This window comes from Cladophialophora bantiana (assembly GCF_000835475.1).
Source record: "Cladophialophora bantiana CBS 173.52 unplaced genomic scaffold supercont1.14, whole genome shotgun sequence".
Lineage (NCBI taxonomy): Eukaryota > Fungi > Ascomycota > Eurotiomycetes > Chaetothyriales > Herpotrichiellaceae > Cladophialophora > Cladophialophora bantiana.
Genome location: NW_015971588.1, coordinates 784,432 through 800,852, shown reverse-complemented (window position 1 = coordinate 800,852; position 16,421 = coordinate 784,432). Strand labels below are relative to the sequence as shown.

Sequence of the window (16,421 nt, the reverse complement as noted above, 5' to 3'; positions counted from 1 at the left end):
TGCTCTCAATGATCTCTCGGCCACCAGACGACTCCCCTCTCACACCACCAGAGCAAGGTCTCGCGGACTTTTTGGGAGAATCGATGCGTCATTGATCAAGGGCAGCACAAAAAGGAAGGTGCGGCGAGCATCAACCCTCAAACGACACCCAGGGCACCCAACCAGTAAAACTTCCAGGACATGCACAAACCTTTGTCTTCCGGAGATTCTATAAACACTGATCAGCCTACGGCTAGCAATATGCCTCCATCTAAGCGGCGCAAGCTTAGCTCAGATCCTGTGGAACCACAAGATGATGCCGACGATTCTAGAGAATCATCTCAGGTCACAGAAAAACTAGACACAGATGGGGCTCGGGCAGCGACACCTCCGGTTGGGAATCAGACAGACAATGATAGAGAAGAGTCGATATCACAGCCCAATGAGGCAGCAGGAGATGCTCCCTCAAATGCCACCACTATCCCATCAACCACAAATGCAGACCGACTCGCCCGGTTCGCGGCTCTCAAATCCCGCGCTACTCAGTCCGCGAAGTCCAATCTCGCCGAAGCGAAAGCGGAAGCCAACCGCGCAGCAATGGATCCAGCTTTGCTCGTAAACCTCAACAGACGCTCAGCAATCGCCCAACACAACCTTCTTAAAGCAGATACCGAAGAAGAAGAAGGCAAGGGTGCGTTTGAGCGCAAACGAGCTTGGGACTACACCATCGAAGAGAGCGAGAGATGGGATGAGAGGCAGGAACGGAAAAAGGCCGCAAGGGAAAACAATGCGTTTTCGGATTGGAGTGACGAAGCTGCCAGGATGTATGATCGCCAGATACGCGAGTTGGAGAAGAACTCGCTGAAAGATGGCCATCGCAGCCGTGAAGAATACGAGCGACAAAAGGCGGAAATCCTGGAAAACGCCGCACGCACCGGAGGGCTGGAAATCGTGGAAATGGAGAATGGCGAACTTGTCGCCATTGATAAAGATGGGCGGTTCTACGCGGACCACGACAGTCTGGGGTTTGTGGAGCAGAAGCCCAAACGGGAGAACGTTGATCGCCTGGTGGATGACCTGAGAAAGGCCGAAGAGGCGCGATTTAAAAAGAGAAGAGAAAGAGGGCGCGACGTGGACGAAGGGGATGTCACGTATATCAATGACAAGAACAAGCAGTTCAACCTCAAGTTGGCAAGGTTTTATGATCGGTATACGAGGGATATCAGGGAGAGTTTCGAGAGAGGGACAGCTATGTGATGTGGACAAAGCGGACCTTTTCGCGGGGGGAAGAGACTGACGCACCACGAATAGATTGAGCATGAGTCCGTCTCGACATGGAGCACGCACCAAGTCAACACATTTTGTAGTGCAGGAATTCACTGAGAGCACGCTGGCGACCACCAACTGGCATTTTGGAAAATACTGCGTTTCTCCCCCCCAGATGACATTACTCCGTACCTACCTACCCAGCATATAAACACACAGCTGTGTATTTACGGGTAAGTGTACCTCGCAGAGCGGAGTTGAACGCTCAAGCCCTTTAAAATACACGCCACCAGCGCGGAGGAATTTGGTGCGACACTGCTGGAGGCGATGGTGGAGATGCTGCGTTCTCCGCCCCATACCTTGTACTCCTCTTGCCAGCTAGGTACACATTATGGTGGTGCTACTACGTATGTAATAAGAGGGTGTCGATGCACCACTCATTTTACTTGGGTACTTACTCGCTCGCTCACTCAGGGTCTGTATGTGGTTTATTCAACTCATCATCGCTCAGTCGTATCACTACCACTGTCCCTCTGGTGCGGACCTCCGTCCCTACCAAGGCACACACTTCTCTATATATCTACCTACATACCTACTTACCGACCTAGGTGTCTGTCCGCCCGCCTTTATTGCGCTGTACAGTGTCACCGCGTCCCAAGTTCTGGGAAATATAAGTTGGAGCAGTCGAAAGGTGATTTACGGGACGTTTGCAAGGCAAATCCACCGCCGGCTACGGTTTCAAAACGAAGGCTGAATTGGGCCCGGTTTGTAACCATATCGACTTCAACGCTCGCACGGTAAAGGGCTCTAGAGAAGTCGATCGAAGAGGTTCAAGCGATTGAGAGGGGTTGCATTGAATGCCGGGGACCGTACCACGCGTTGCACGGGTACGACCGAGAAAAGTCAAGCTGGTATAATTGGAGCAAAACACTCCGTTCTCCCTATTATCCTCTGCACATTTCCCGCACAGGAAACACCCATCTTCTGGCTGTTACCGTAGCAGGCTACGATCCACCCCGAACAAATATCTCATCATGCCGCAAACAAGCCCACCCAGTATTCTCGTCATCGGCGCAGGCATCACCGGCCTTAGCACCGCAACTCTCCTCCAAAAGCATCTCTCAACTGCAAACATCACCATTGTCGCCGCCGAAACACCCACTACACCATCCCCATCAGTAGACTATGCCTCCATGTGGGCAGGTGCCCACTACCGCCCAATCCATCCACTCTCCACGGAACAACTCAAAGAGGAATTTAGGATGGGGGTTCGTACGGCGGAGGTCATGAAAGGTATCGCCCGAGAATTTCCAGATTCGGGAGTAGAACTCATGCCTGGGGTCGAGTACCTTGAGAATCCGCCCGAGGAGATTTTCAAAATCAGGAATGGGGACGTGTATGCTGGTCCAAATGATGAGTTCCGCATCCTGTCGCGGGGTGAGTTGCCCCAAGGTGCAAAATGGGGATGTGAATACCAAAGTTATTGCGTCAATATTTTGATATATTGTCGCTGGTTGATGGACCGATTTCTGGCGAACGGCGGACGAATTCTTCAACACCGTCTCTCCAACGCAGCTGACGCGTTCAACCTGGCGGACGGCGATCGGATTGGAGAAATCTCAGTGGTAGTAAACTGCTCTGGAAGAAATTTCGATCGTGATCCCAAAATGAAGATCATCCGTGGGCAGACAGTGCTGGTCAGACAGCAATACACCAAGACAATCACTCGACAGAACGCGGATGGGAGTTGGGCATTCTTGGTACCACGGCCTCGACGTGGCGGGACGATTGTAGGCGGAACCAAGGAGGTCGATGATTGGGAGGCAACCGCACGGCCGGACACCAGGGTAAAACTACTTCGACAGTGTGTTGAGACGTTTCCTGACTTCGTCGACTCGGAGGAGAAATTTGAGGTGGTGCAAGATAATGTTGGTCGAAGGCCGTGGCGAGAAGGTGGCTATCGGATCGAAATCGAGTCCGTTGGACCCGGGAGAACTGTTGTCCACGGGTACGGCGCTGGTGGGCGAGGCTATGAGCTGAGCTGGGGTGCCGCTGAGAGAATACTTGAGCTGGTCAAGAAGTCTGTTGCTGCAAGGGCCAGGCTATGATGATCAAGGTCGTCGGAAGCCCGCATAATATGTGACACTTTTCCAGTGACAACACTCGCATCTCTTCATTTCTTCTTCACCGGCTTCCCCTCAGTCTTCTCTAGCTCTTGCAGTCTTGCCTCTTCTTTCGTAAGCTTTGCTTTTTCTTCCGCAATCAATCTCTGGACATGCTTGACTGCTTCTCCCAGACGATCCAGCTCCTTACTTTCCTCTTCTCTGCTAAATTTGTTGCCTGGAGAATTTTTCATGGGAATCTCAGCGGTGGGCGGCGCTTTCGTGACCCCCTTTCCCGCCTTTCCCGCCTTTCCCGCTTTTCCAGCCTTTGACTTGCCCCCTTGAGCACCTCCAGTCAAGATCTCGTAAAAAGCCTCCACGGGTTCGTTGAAGAGCACCTCTTCGTAACAGACGCTGCTGATCATTGACCTGTCCTTCTTCTGCTGTTCAATGTCCCCGTAGTATGGATGTAATTTCAGTCCGTGCCAGATCTGCTGCGGTTTCTCCGTACTCTCAGGGACAAAATAGAACTTGATGGCGATCTCAAACTCGCCCCAGCCCGTCTCTTCCACCTCGAACGGGGGACTCTCGATCATGCGAACGCTATTAGCGTAGGTGTCGTGGAGTTTGAACTGCACTTTTCGTAGCCAGTATGAAATGTCTTCATTGTTGATCCCGCGGACGAAAACTTTCCACTTGTGTGTATGATCGGGTGGCGCATCTCTTGGACGATTTTCAGGATCGAAGGGAATTGCTTCGGTGCCGTAGATGAAGGGACGATAGATTTGAACTCCGCGCACGCGCTTCGTTCCTGCAGGAGCAGGCATCTTGGGTGCGCTCTTGATTCGGTGATCTTTTAATTTCGAGAGATATTTCAGGAGAATCTCTAGCACAGATTGGGGGGTGGGCAACTGTGTGCCTGGCAGCTCGGCACATCGGAAACCACCCTCAAATCTTTATAAGTTGGGCAAGTAGAAATGGAAGTTGGGGGTCGGTTGTAGCCGCGGAGAGGAAAGTTGCAAGCGGTTTGCACCCGCAGGCTTGGCAGCCAAAGTTGACTCCGTCTTCACTCGCTTCGCTCAGCCTTACCCACACTTTTGCAACCTGTCGATAACTAGGGCGGCGTCACCCTCAGTCCAATCCAGGTGGGCCCTGAGCAGTTTTTACAGTCCGCAAAGCTCCTCCAGCAACTTCAACTTTGCGCTTCAGCTGTTTTCTAAAGCCTGGATGGTCTTAGCTGCTCAAAGGGACAGAGCATTCAAAAGCTGGAGTGGGGCCTGAGGATCAGTTGGTGTGTGGCGAAGCGCTCTTGAGACGTTTTGCGACATGTCCACAGGGCCATGGACGACGGGACTAAGGAATGAATTATGTCCTTCAATCCTTCGATTCCGATTCATATACCGCTCTTGGTCCTCGTCTCCTCTACAGGCTGCGAAGAGAAGCCGGCTTCCCACTTACGCCAAGCCAGCCAAGCCGAAGACGCCGGGTGCAGCACTCGAAACTGTGGCTAAATCGGAGCAGACCTTGGGAAAGGATGGCTACTACTACACCTCACCCGACCTTGCCAGTGCATTGCATGGCCTAGGCTTCTTTTCGATTCCGACCGTCGTGAAGGTGCTAAGGCTTCTCTGTCAGGAACTGAAACAAGCTCCTCCTGCAAACGCCTTGCTATCTGCAACCACGCAACAGAGTATGTCGGTATGCTCATTATGAGGACGACGTCGTCTGCTGACGCCTGTGGACTTAGGGTTCATCCAATTGTCAGAGGAAGGTCTGGGCTCTGCTGAGGTGGCTCTCATGCGGGATCCGCAGATTCTGCGCAAGGCGTTTCATTCATTGGGCCAGAATGCGTTCCACACGCAAAACCGCAAAGGCCAGGAAGGCTGCGATGCCCTGCGGATGGCATTCTTTGCAGGAGAGATCGACGCAGGCGTGGATGCTGCCGCAGCCGAAATCGCCTTGGGAAACGCAATGGGTCGACAGGAGAATCGCCTTTCTCCGCGAATCTCTGACTTCATCAAAGCAAGAGCACTCCAAAGGAGCGATTGGCGAGCAATAACACTGTACTTGGACGAAATGTCGACAAAACGCGGCACCGAAGCAAGTGCACGAGAGAATTATAAACTTGCCAAAGATTTAGTCGACATGGTCGAACCTAGCAAGCAGCTCCGTCGTCAGAACCCGTCCCTCCTCCAGAATTACAAATTGCCGTGGAGGGTGCTCCATGATGCAGCGGACTCGTACTTGTCTTACCTAGATCCAGGTGCAACTTTCGATCAGGTCCAATCAGACCTCGAAAATGCTATTCGAGACGGGCTCTTCAAGTTCTCGGATCTTGCAGCTGCGCCTTTTGCATTACGTCAGCCCGGTGTGATCGAAAAGCACTCAAAGGAGTGGCTTGAGCTGGCAACACAGTCCGCCAGCGCTGGTGACCCGGACTCGGCGCTGCAACTGGCATTCTATCACCTCCGTAAAGACGGATGGCGTCCCGCGGAGCCGAACAAGAAACGTCGAGACTGGACCGGCATCGAGTGGCTCGCGGTCAGCGCGGCGCTGTCGGCTCCCGAGACGGGATCAATGGCCGCAAAGTACCTCGGATTAGCCCATCTGTTGCGTGAACACGGATACGCAGATGAAGGCATATCGTGGATCGACTTTGCAAAGGAGAGCATCGGGGAGGCGGGCCTCGACCCCGAGAACAAGTGGCACAACTACCTCGACGAGTTCCAGCAGGCCTGGAAGGACACGGACGAGTCTCTGAAAAAATACGAGAAATCCAGCAACGAGTTTCTGGCCCAGCTGGAGAAAACCTAGAGGGTGAGCAACATCTCTAATCTCGAGCGTCGCCTTGACACAGGAAAGAGATTGTCTCTGTGTCCTTGGGGACCCGCGATCTCTTCTGTGGTAATCTTAGACTTCAACGAACCCTGCACGCTCAACGGTAGCTCACACGCACGCGACATTGTGCGTCCCAGGGATCGGGACGGACTCCGAAAAAAAAATCCATCTCGAATCAACCGGCAGTAAATCAGACACGATCAGCAGAACCAATCAGTCAGTCAGCCAGCATTGAATTCAGACCCGTGGGTCGCGCGTGTCCATGCCGTGCACGTTGAGTAGTCTCTCTCGGCTGGACGTGACGCCCTCTTGGGAGCACTGACTATATGGAGGCAGCGACCGGGTTTAGGCGACGGCGGCCTCCGTACTTGCCTGGACACAGATGAACGAGCAAACTGGGAAGAAGCTGGATGGGCGGAACGCTGTTAATTTAGCATCACACATGTATTGGTGAAGGGCAAGGGAGGCGAGATCAAGGAAGGGCCAAGGACGGAGGGGAAGAAACATTGAGGGGGGAAGTTGGGGCGTTGCAGCTGTGAACGCATGACTACCTAACTTTCTTTGTAGAGCAGTTACATTCAAAACGTGCAAAAAGCAGGCATGGCATAGCTCAGCATCTTGATTTCCGCCCACACTAGCATTCTTCGACACAACCCTGCCTGATGGTGCAAACAGAATTGCAACGGCATGGCATAGCATAGCCAAGCAAAGCAACGCAAAGCATCTCGATCACGTCGTCGATCCTACCATCCTAGTATTCGTCGAGACGACACTCCCTGATGTTGCAGACACGTCCGCTGCCCGGGCAAAAGACGTGGTCTATCCGTTGAATCCTTGGATGGGTGAGCCGGTCAGTGGACCACAACAACGCACCTCCGAATCGCATGTGTATTCAAACTCTCCCTCAGATCGGTAGCCGCCTGCAACCAGTCTCGCATTTCGGTGTTGAAAAGCAAGATGAGGTTACAATCAGAATCTTTAGTGCCTCCCTGGACTGTAAGTTGTAAGTCAGACATATACTTGTGCCCCTTTTTTTTTGTGACGGCAATAAGTGTAGCCAACTTACCCATGCCGATGATGACCGAGCTTCCGTCTTTCTCGGCGCAGACCATTGGGCCTGATCGTCCGTACCATGCGCTTAGCTCAAGGCACCCCTGGTGATGCTTAGCTTCAGAAGGATGTCCAATCTTCGTGCCGAAGCTGACAGTCCTCATGTTCGCTAGAAGGAACTCCGGACCTGGTGGAGGGGCATCATCAAATTCCTGTCGGAAAATGGTCTGGTGAGGGAGTTCGTGGGTAGAAGATCATAACTTACGTGTCGGTGAAAAATCGCCATCTTCTCGCCGTCGTGTCGTCTTGAGTAAAAAGCTCTGAAGCGTTGTGAAGGTCGTCCAGACCGACAGCAAGGTTGTACCCAACCGACCAGAATTGCATCCGGGAAGCGTTTCTGAGCCCGCAACATTCCTCCTGTGCGGCCAAATGGATGTCCTCTTCCTTAACAACATCATTCCCGATGTCGTCCTCGGGCCATTCTGTGATACGAAAAACGGCAAGGTCGCAGCCTGTGTGGATCGCCCAAAGGCGGAGGGCAAAGCGATTCTTAGGGTCTGGACCCAGTCGGTGGTGTATACGTAGAGTTGAACAATGGACGAGGACTTATATCCGCCTGCCACGTACATGGCCTGAACGGCTTCACAAATACCATTTTGCCCCTTCAAGTAGGGCTGGACACTTTTGCCAGGCAAATTCCAGTCGGTGAAGTGAGTGCAGGTGACGGCCATGTCTTTGGATAGACGAAAGTCGGACAACTTGGCAACTCCTGCTTCTTGGCCACTCAGATGTGCATTTCCGATCCTGACGCGAACGGCGGCGAGACCAATTTTGAAAGGGACTTTAGCCTCTATAGGGGTTTTTGTCTAGTAGGGAATGTTAAAAGCTTAGAGAAGAGGCGTTGACCTCGAGTCCGCCAATCTCAGCCGCCATGGTCATCCATTCCGGGCTCAAAGACTCCGTATCTCTGTTATTCTCAATGACATGAAATTCAGAGAGTTGGCCGGGCGTGCTTGGTCAAGCGTGACGCCGCAGAAGGAAGTCAAGGTCGGTGAAGGTAGGTTCGTAAGTGAAGGGCTCGGGTGGTGCATCTCGACGTCTGGCTCTGTAGGACTTGAGTTCCAGTAATGGCCCAATTTGCAGTATGAACAGTGTTGTTCTTCGAAGGACTCTGGGGCTTGCGGTTGTTTCCAGTGTTTGGGAAGATTGTTGGACGGGAGTTCACCCATCTGGGAAGATGGGCCAGTATTTAAAGGAATGGCCGTACCAGTAGATTGTGGCTGCCTTGTCTTGTCCATGCCCTGCAATTTTTCTTCCGACATGATACTTGTCTTTGGGGAAGTTCCAATCTCGACTGATGATCGCGCAATGTTTTAGTTACTATTACCCCGTCGTGAAAACAGTTGACAGAGTGATAAAGGGAAAGTAACATCGGCACGACCGTTGGGAGAGTATCTGAATGGTCTCTCTTTGAGAATTTGTGTCGAACAAGGGCCTACCGCAAACATCTGGGAAATGGAAGCGTTCGCCTGGTTGCCACGTCTCACGCGTCATTGACCGTTGCATTTATATCCAACATTCTCGCCGCCGCTGGGGGTGCAATCTCTTTTGTCTCTACTGCTGAGACGTATTTCCTTCATAGCGACGGCATCCCCTTCAGATCTGAGAGTATTGGATAAGAGAGGTTTACAATGATGAGCCACTCGCAGTTGGCCTTGTGTGATGGGTTGAGGATAGCTCAGGCGGCCCAGGTTGCCCAGGGTTGGTGGTCGGGATAGCACTAGCCTGATTCAGACTGGTCGCTTGGCGTCTTTTCAGACGTACCCAGCGAGCCAGTATGTGCTGTCTCTGCCTCCATTTCCCTTTTCCTCTCTCCTCCCCCCTTTGCTCTTCCTTTGTTTGCAACGGCGTGCACTATTAATTTAAGTCATTACTACCACCTATTTACCGCCTTCTTTGCCTTAGGAAAGCTGTCTCGCTGCTTTTGAGGAATGTTGGTTCCCCGCGAGGAAAGCATGCCTCTGTCTCCCTTAGGGTCGCCAGCGGAACCTTCACTAAACCGAGCTCTTCTTTCGGCCTCAAGCCATCCCATCAATAAGCCTGTAATCCCTCGCTCTTGCTATCAACAGCCCTCCCATCCTGCCTCGGGTGTGTGCTGGGGAAGCCTGCATTCGCGTGTTCACGTGACTATTTACGTTGTGCGGTGGCGCAGATGAGCAATTCAGGTAAGTGGCTTGATTGTGTGGAAATGATGGGGCGGCCGTTGGGCAGCGAGGCAGCCACACAAGAAAGGCACTGTGGGTGCATCTAGACCTGGCGGCGCCCTCCCTCTCTCTTTGACGAGATCTAGACCGCGAAGCCAACGCCAGTCAACAAAGCAAGCATCCTTTACCGAGTAGCTATGTACGTAGCACATGTTGTAGCACCACCAAGTTCTCCGTACCCGCTACTGGACGGGAGTACATGCGTACTTTGAACCGACTTTACATTCAGATTGGCCTCCACAGCTCCCGCATAAGTACCCAAGGTACCACGCAATCATCCTGTATCACCGCCCTGCGTAGGGCCGGTCCAATGCTTGACAGATACAGAACCCAGCAGCCTGGAAACCCTCCGACGGCTTCTTTCGCGCGTGGCTGGCTCTTCGACTTTCCAAACCCCGGTGCCGAGTTTCCGGTTTCCTTTGCCCCTTAATAACATTCACACGGCTGCAGGTCGTATGCCGTAGGCTGTGGCACAAGCTGGGGATTCCCTTTTCCACCTCCTGGCTCCTACGTCTCAACTCCTTCAACGCCTCGCAGTGCTCGTTTGTATGGGAAAATAAACAAACAAATAATATCCCAAACGCTCAGGACTCCAGAACCTGCAAGCCTTGCATCATACAATAGTCGGTCTGCACCCTTTGACAAATCAACCTTGCCGCCCATCTCGCACATCTCTCCATTGCCTTATCCCCGTGTTGTCCGCCGGATGCACTGTGAACATCCTCGTAAATTCCATTGTACTTTTGTCTGTTACTTCTGGGGATCCAAATTGCCCGTATTTCATTATCCAGTGGCCCAAGGTAGGTCATATATTGAAAACAACCAGAAATCGTTCCATCATAGGCCATCGTCGACCTGCTCCAAGGGAGCTTCCCAGGTACCGCGAATGGGCCCGATGCAATCATTGCATTCACATCCAGCGCAAATGACATCCTTCATCACTCATTGTCGTAGTCACCCGAATCTTCATCGTCGGAATAGTCATCCCATGCAGCTCTCCTTCGCCTTTGTCCCTCCCTGATCCCTTTCTTCAGCTTGAGCGGGAACCCTGCGCCTCGGTCAAGGAGCCCTTTGACCAAGTTGGTGCTAGGCTGGACTTGGTCGAAATCCTTTGCGTTGACAGCTCGAAAGACTTGGCTGGTGACGACGTGATGAGCCGGCACCGTAGCGCCTACTCTCAGTAACGGAGGCTCCATCTTCATCAGCGTAAATTGTAACCGGTACTCGCCCGCTCTGCGAAGAGAGAGATCGGCGAAAATGAAGAAGGCGCCGGGGATGTTGTGTGGCGCTCTTGGCAGTCTCCCTCGTGCGGTGGTGGGCAAAAACCTCGACGTAGGACTGTGAGGTCGCGATATGGGATCTCTCGTTACGGGATGCGTTGGCATCGTGGGGGGATCGGGGTCATCAGCAGTATGAGTAGGACTTGCAACCGTAGTGCCCAAAAGCAGACGTTGCACTTCCTTTTGGCCTTCTTCAGTAAAGTAAGACTGCGTGCTGACGTCTGAGTTCACCGCAACTGCTCCCACTAGCCGGCAGAACACAACCCAGAAGGGGCATTTGATTTCTGCCACATCGTCCTCATTGTCAGGGTCAAAGTCGTCCATCAACAACTGCACGATCGGTGGTGGATCGACTGCTCTGACCGACTGATCAGCCATGAACAAGTCGAACCGCTCTGGGGACTTACCTTCGATCCTTCCCATCAGGTCCAGCGCGCGCGGCTCGCGGTTGCTGTCTGATATGCAGGTGACATCGCCTGGCAGTATCGACAAGGGGCGGGCTAGGGTTCAGGGCCGTGGTCAGAGCTGCGTTCTGCATGGCTGGTGGCGATTCCATAATTGGAGCAGTGGCGGGAGGGACATCGTCAGCCAAAGCATCAGATACCGGACTGGAAGCCCTCCCTTCAGGTTGAGCCATTGGTTCCTGAAGTCGACTGAACGAGGCCGTTACCGGTGAAAGATCGTATGACGGCCTAAGACCATGATCAGTGAAGATGAGACTCAACAGAGCTTCCGCCATTACCTTCTGTCACTAAAAGTGTTAGTCTCTGGACTGTGGATCGGAGCACCGTATCTGGATGGCTGCGATGAGGGGGACCAAGCAGAGTCGTTTTCAGAACCATGCCCTGTCACAGGACGAGAAGGAGGTGCAATGTATAACGGAGGGAACGGTGGAGGCGCCCAATTGCTTGGACTGTGAGGTGAAATCACAGGAGCTGCGAAATATGAAGGATGGTGTTGACGGTCAAGACTGCCTGGAGGTGGTATTTGGGATGGATAGGTGTACATAGCCTCTGGTGCAAATGCATCCGTAGTCAGGGAGAACGAGGGAGGATGCCGTGGTCCACTGAGCACACAGACTGAAGACGACGAACCATGTGCCGCTGAAGTCATGATACCTGGAGAGAAGGCTGGCGCAAATTGCGACGGTAATGTCGCTCGATGCGTTGCCTCTTTAAATACCAGAGGACTGCAGAGGGCAGCCGGTCAACCTCGATCGACTTCTGGACCGAAAATCTTGTCGAGCACGACCCCTTGGCATCGCAGATGGCATTTAGCGAGGGCTCAGCTGGCGCAATTCGAGACCGGGGACGGTGCGCCACGACATTACATCCTGGGAGGTGATGTCGCTAGAGGATGGGCAAGATGGGGAATAGTAGGAGCACTGGAGCAGTCGACAGATAGCCGTGGGGAAGGGGAGGGGTGGGAAGAGAGCGAGCGAGCGAGCACCGAGATTCGGAAAGGAGGGAGAACATGGGAAAATGGAACAGCAGACAGGCTTGGACAGGGCAAGACAGGGTCGTCGGACTTCGCGCAGATTCTGGTCGGTGGGCGAAAAAGAAGTTTGACGGTTTGTGCAGTAGCGGGTTTGCGAAGATGCCAGCACCAGCACCAGTACCAACACCAGCGCCAGCACCGCCGGGCCTTGCTTTGCGCAGTTGCAGCGGCCAGTGGTGAACCCCGCCTCTGAGGGCTCAGGGCGGGCGCACAGAGAGTGTGTGGCCAGTCCCAGATTTGTCGGGGATGCAAGGGTTATACGAGAGCTCCTTGTCATGTGGATGTTGTATCATGCCGCCCTCATCCTCGACAGCGTCCACATGTGAAGGGGCTAGCTGAAAAGTCATCACCATCACCATCATGACACATGATGACGGCAACACATGGATTATATGAAAAGATAGATGGATAGATTCTCTCTTTGCCGCGTTGAAAAGGTGATCGTGCGGTAATTAGGTTGGGACATGCGAGAAGGTGCACGACCGATCGGCCTCCAGGACCGAAAAACCAAAAGTCCCAAAAGGTAAAGAGTTGTCCGCTGTCCGCTGTCCGCAGTTCCGAAACTTGGATTTCTCTGATGAATCCAAGAATGAAGTTGTAGCTTTCGGCATGGTGCATGGGGCGGGCTGCGTGGAAGGGTTAGTTTAGGCGAGCACGCCAACAGCGTTGAAGGGTTTGTTGATCAAGAGAGGTTGTCAAGTGGAGGTCGACAACACTAGAGAGAGGAGTAAACCCACGCCAGCCCCCAAGCGACCTGCGAACTAAGGCCAAGGGGGGGTTGGAAGCATGCATCGTGATACGAAAGGTGAGAGGGTAGCGAGGAGAGGAGAGCGATGGGAGTTATACGGTGGGAACAATGGACTGGGAAGAGAAGAGAACGAATCGAGGGAGCGAGAGCTTCGAGGACGGACCATCTACGAGGTACTGTGGGAATTGCTGGATACAGGAAAGCGACAAGACCAGCGATGGGATGAGATGGGTGAAATGGTACCTTGGGAGAATGGTACGAGGTAGCGAGGGTAGGTTGGTCGGTAGGTGCTGGGTAGGTAGGTAGAGCTGTCATCCCGAATCCCGAAGTTGGAGGCCCAGTGACAAACCCATTCACTGCCCCATCACCAGTGACCGCCGTCACCACCAGCTCTCACTCTCCCTCCTCGGTGCTGAGGTCCGTCACTGCTCCATCATCTGCCCAATAGAGCTTCTAGCTCTGATCGCTCTAGCTGCGAAACACTGGGACGCCTTCTCACTGCTGTGTGGTGTAGCACGGCCACGCCGACCCGAAACCGAAACCCGTTGAACGAGCTGTATGAAACCATACAACCTTGATGCATTGACAGGCGCGTCATCCACCCTTCGGTGATATTTACCAACTTATTAGTCGGTCCCCGGCAGACGAGCGCTTGTCGCCCACTCCCTCCCGGCCTCATTGTGAATGAACTGCCCGGCAACACGCGTGGAAGATCAGTTCCAAAGCACACCGGACAAGGATCGCCCTTGAACCATGGCCGGGGGTTGTTTTCAACAGAGTGACAACAACTTAGGAGGGACTGAGAGAGGAGGCGCTGGAGGAGTCCCGCTAATGTATGGATGGCATCCTCAGTATCCTCACCAGCATCGTCCCCAAGCTCCAGAAGAGACGGCTCGCAAGTTTCGGCTCCGCAAAGGCGATGGGGTGGTAATCGACTGACATACCTAGACACCCAGGTTGACTAGGGCTAGGTTCATCACCAGCGTGAATTGATGTTGCTGCAACCTGCAGGAACCCATGCACGGCTCAACATGGTCATATCCCAATCACAACCGATCCCACTGACGTGCAAACCAGGGCACTATGTACGGAATAATCGAGTCACAACGCAGTCAAGGCGGCAATTGGCGGTGTTGAAGACCAAAGTTCAAGCCATGACCCAACACTTCCCGCCTTGGAACCGCTCCTAGATTCGGAACTTTTGATTGCTGGAACATCCTCCCATGTCTTCCCATGTATGAATACTTACACTTTCCCGTGGTAGAGAACCTTGCTCCAAGGGTAAGAAAAGGAGGAGGTTCTGGGGAAGACACTGCGGGCCAACAACCCGGACGATCTAAGCGCTGGATGCAAAGCTAAGTAGGACCACATGTTGGTGCCCTAAGCACTGCATATTGCATATTACTAGGGAAGAGTACCGAGTACGGACGACCTGGGAACAGCAACCTGGGTACAGCAACCCCTGGCCTTGGCTGGACTCTGTTGATCCATTGCTGCCAAGGACCAACGACATCCAAAGGTGAACCAACCGACCAACTTCTCCAAGAGGCAATCATGAGGGATAACGGCACACGCGTCGATACTTCTGCCACGCTCCACCTTGAATGAACACAAAAAGAGATGTGCGGCGCTGTGATCTCGGTTATCGTTTCCAGACACAAGATCCTCTGCTGGGCCAGAGACCCCAATTTGACGGGTCACAAAACAGGTTAGGGCCGAGTCCCGAGATGCAAAATTGTGGGCGCCGTTCAATAACTCAGTCATCTACGAGGTACTGTATGTCCTTGTCTCTCCCCGCTGGGTGTACTAGCAAAAATGACCAACCCCTTTGGGCTTCAACACCATCAACACCAATTGGACGCCACCTGAAGGTCTCGAGGGCCCTGAGGTTATCAGATGCAAACCGGAGGCATGGGCAAATCAGATTCGTTCCGACCGGCCAGACTTCCAGTCTCTTGTACAGTTAGCCCTTTACCAACAGTGCTTTAACCTATTTCGAATCAAAGCCTGCAGGTGTATTACGTATCCTCGTGCGAATCAAGTGGCGAGTAACACGGCAACGTTCAAGTAGGACGACGAAAATTCTTGAATAGGCTGAATATCCCACACAATCTGGTATGCACGAGTCCATCTGAGCTTTAGTGTTGACCCTCGACGCAGCTGCACGACATGGGTTAGGCATCAAGTGTCCCGAGCACCATGTCTCGGCTCTTCAAGACATGCCTCGCCTTACGGCGGTCACTGTTCAGGTCCTCGTATCCGGGGCTCCAGGCTTGATCCGGCTTGTTTTATCCCAGTCACGTCTACTGCGGTAGTCGTGTGTGGACTCGGTATTCTCGCCCCCCTCAGCCGCCCTCCGGCTACAGCATAAACTTAGCCACCTAGCTCATTGCTCTCCATCATGCCAACTGATCGAGTGGGGAAGGTTTGCTAAACCTCTATCATGGCTCGTTTCGTCAACCCGCAGCTGGGCAATGGCCTTAGCGTTCAAGACGATGCTTCACAGGGTGGAAAAGCTGAACGAATGAGTAACAAAGGCCTGACAGTTCAGCTAAATGCGAGGCAGTGAGTTCTGAACCTTGCACGAGAAAATCGGGGCATCAAGTCGAAGATGGTTTCTTTGTAGGAGGTTGGTGAGAACCTCGACCTCCTAGTGGCATGCCTGCCCGTCCTTGCCGTGGTCAATACCATGCCTCCTCGCTTCCACCACCTCGACAATTTAGATCAAGTTGGACAGTCTGGAAGGCCCCATTGGGGACGATGATCAGCCCGGGGCTCAGAAATGCGAACTCTTTGGACGCCGCGGGAGATTCGAGGAAGGCCAAGGTGTCTGGTGCGTGTGCACACTTACTCGATCAGGTTGCCATCTGGATCTCTGAGATAGACGCTCCGCAGCTTCCCCTGGGCTCCAGTCCTCTCAACCACCTTGCCACCTTCGAGCACACTGATCCCTTTCTCCTTGAGCCGATCCAGGACCCCGGTCACATCATCCTCCACCAGAAAGCACAGGTCACCGCTCCCTGGCTGGACGCACTCTGCTTTGGGTTCAAATTCCTTTCCGGTTTGGTGTAGGTTGATTTTCTGGTTTCCAAAGTTCAGGGCGTGCCGGGTGATGCTGGGATCGGTGGCCGCAGGGAATGAGGTGTGCTGCATCCCACAGACATCCTGGTAGAAGTTGATGGTGGCGTCAATGTCCTTGACCGTCAGGACTAGATGATCTAGCGATTTGACTTTGGCTACTGCGGTCATGATGCTGCACTGGGTTTCGATCTAGAAGTTGTTCGTGACGACCAAGAGCAAGGAAAGGATGTGCTGCCGCCTGCGAGCAGTAGAGGATGGTATTCATGCAGGAGTTGGGTTTGTACGCATGGGCCAACGAGCACGGACCCCCCGCCTT

The 16,421-nt window shown here is 53.2% G+C and overlaps 7 protein-coding genes across 7 annotated transcripts; 3 read left to right on the top strand and 4 right to left on the bottom strand.

The window, feature by feature from the left end:
• Positions 1-240: 240 nt before the first annotated feature.
• On the top strand, positions 241-1,236 carry Z519_09087 (uncharacterized protein; the record flags this gene model as incomplete). Its single annotated transcript, XM_016766812.1, has 1 exon — positions 241-1,236. One exon carries the CDS (start codon positions 241-243, stop codon positions 1,234-1,236), a length of 996 nt encoding a protein of 331 aa, XP_016617110.1.
• Positions 1,237-2,279: 1,043 nt separating this feature from the next.
• Z519_09086 (uncharacterized protein) lies at positions 2,280-3,353 on the top strand (the record flags this gene model as incomplete). Its single annotated transcript, XM_016766811.1, has 1 exon — positions 2,280-3,353. One exon carries the CDS (start codon positions 2,280-2,282, stop codon positions 3,351-3,353), a length of 1,074 nt encoding a protein of 357 aa, XP_016617109.1.
• Positions 3,354-3,418: 65 nt separating this feature from the next.
• Positions 3,419-4,174, bottom strand: Z519_09085 (uncharacterized protein; the record flags this gene model as incomplete). Its single annotated transcript, XM_016766810.1, has 1 exon — positions 3,419-4,174. One exon carries the CDS (start codon positions 4,172-4,174, stop codon positions 3,419-3,421), a length of 756 nt encoding a protein of 251 aa, XP_016617108.1.
• A 499-nt stretch (positions 4,175-4,673) lies between these two features.
• On the top strand, positions 4,674-6,161 carry Z519_09084 (uncharacterized protein; the record flags this gene model as incomplete). Its single annotated transcript, XM_016766809.1, has 2 exons — positions 4,674-5,037; positions 5,095-6,161. 2 exons carry the CDS (start codon positions 4,674-4,676, stop codon positions 6,159-6,161), a joined length of 1,431 nt encoding a protein of 476 aa, XP_016617107.1.
• Positions 6,162-7,036: 875 nt separating this feature from the next.
• On the bottom strand, positions 7,037-7,966 carry Z519_09083 (uncharacterized protein; the record flags this gene model as incomplete). The annotated part of the gene is made up of 3 exons (XM_016766808.1): positions 7,037-7,179; positions 7,252-7,422; positions 7,501-7,966. 3 exons carry the CDS (start codon positions 7,964-7,966, stop codon positions 7,037-7,039), a joined length of 780 nt encoding a protein of 259 aa, XP_016617106.1.
• Positions 7,967-10,437: 2,471 nt separating this feature from the next.
• On the bottom strand, positions 10,438-11,518 carry Z519_09082 (uncharacterized protein; the record flags this gene model as incomplete). The annotated part of the gene is made up of 2 exons (XM_016766807.1): positions 10,438-11,137; positions 11,187-11,518. The coding sequence occupies 2 exons, from the start codon at positions 11,516-11,518 to the stop codon at positions 10,438-10,440; spliced, it is 1,032 nt and encodes a 343-aa protein (XP_016617105.1).
• A 4,353-nt stretch (positions 11,519-15,871) lies between these two features.
• On the bottom strand, positions 15,872-16,273 carry Z519_09081 (uncharacterized protein; the record flags this gene model as incomplete). Its single annotated transcript, XM_016766806.1, has 1 exon — positions 15,872-16,273. One exon carries the CDS (start codon positions 16,271-16,273, stop codon positions 15,872-15,874), a length of 402 nt encoding a protein of 133 aa, XP_016617104.1.
• Positions 16,274-16,421: the final 148 nt, after the last annotated feature.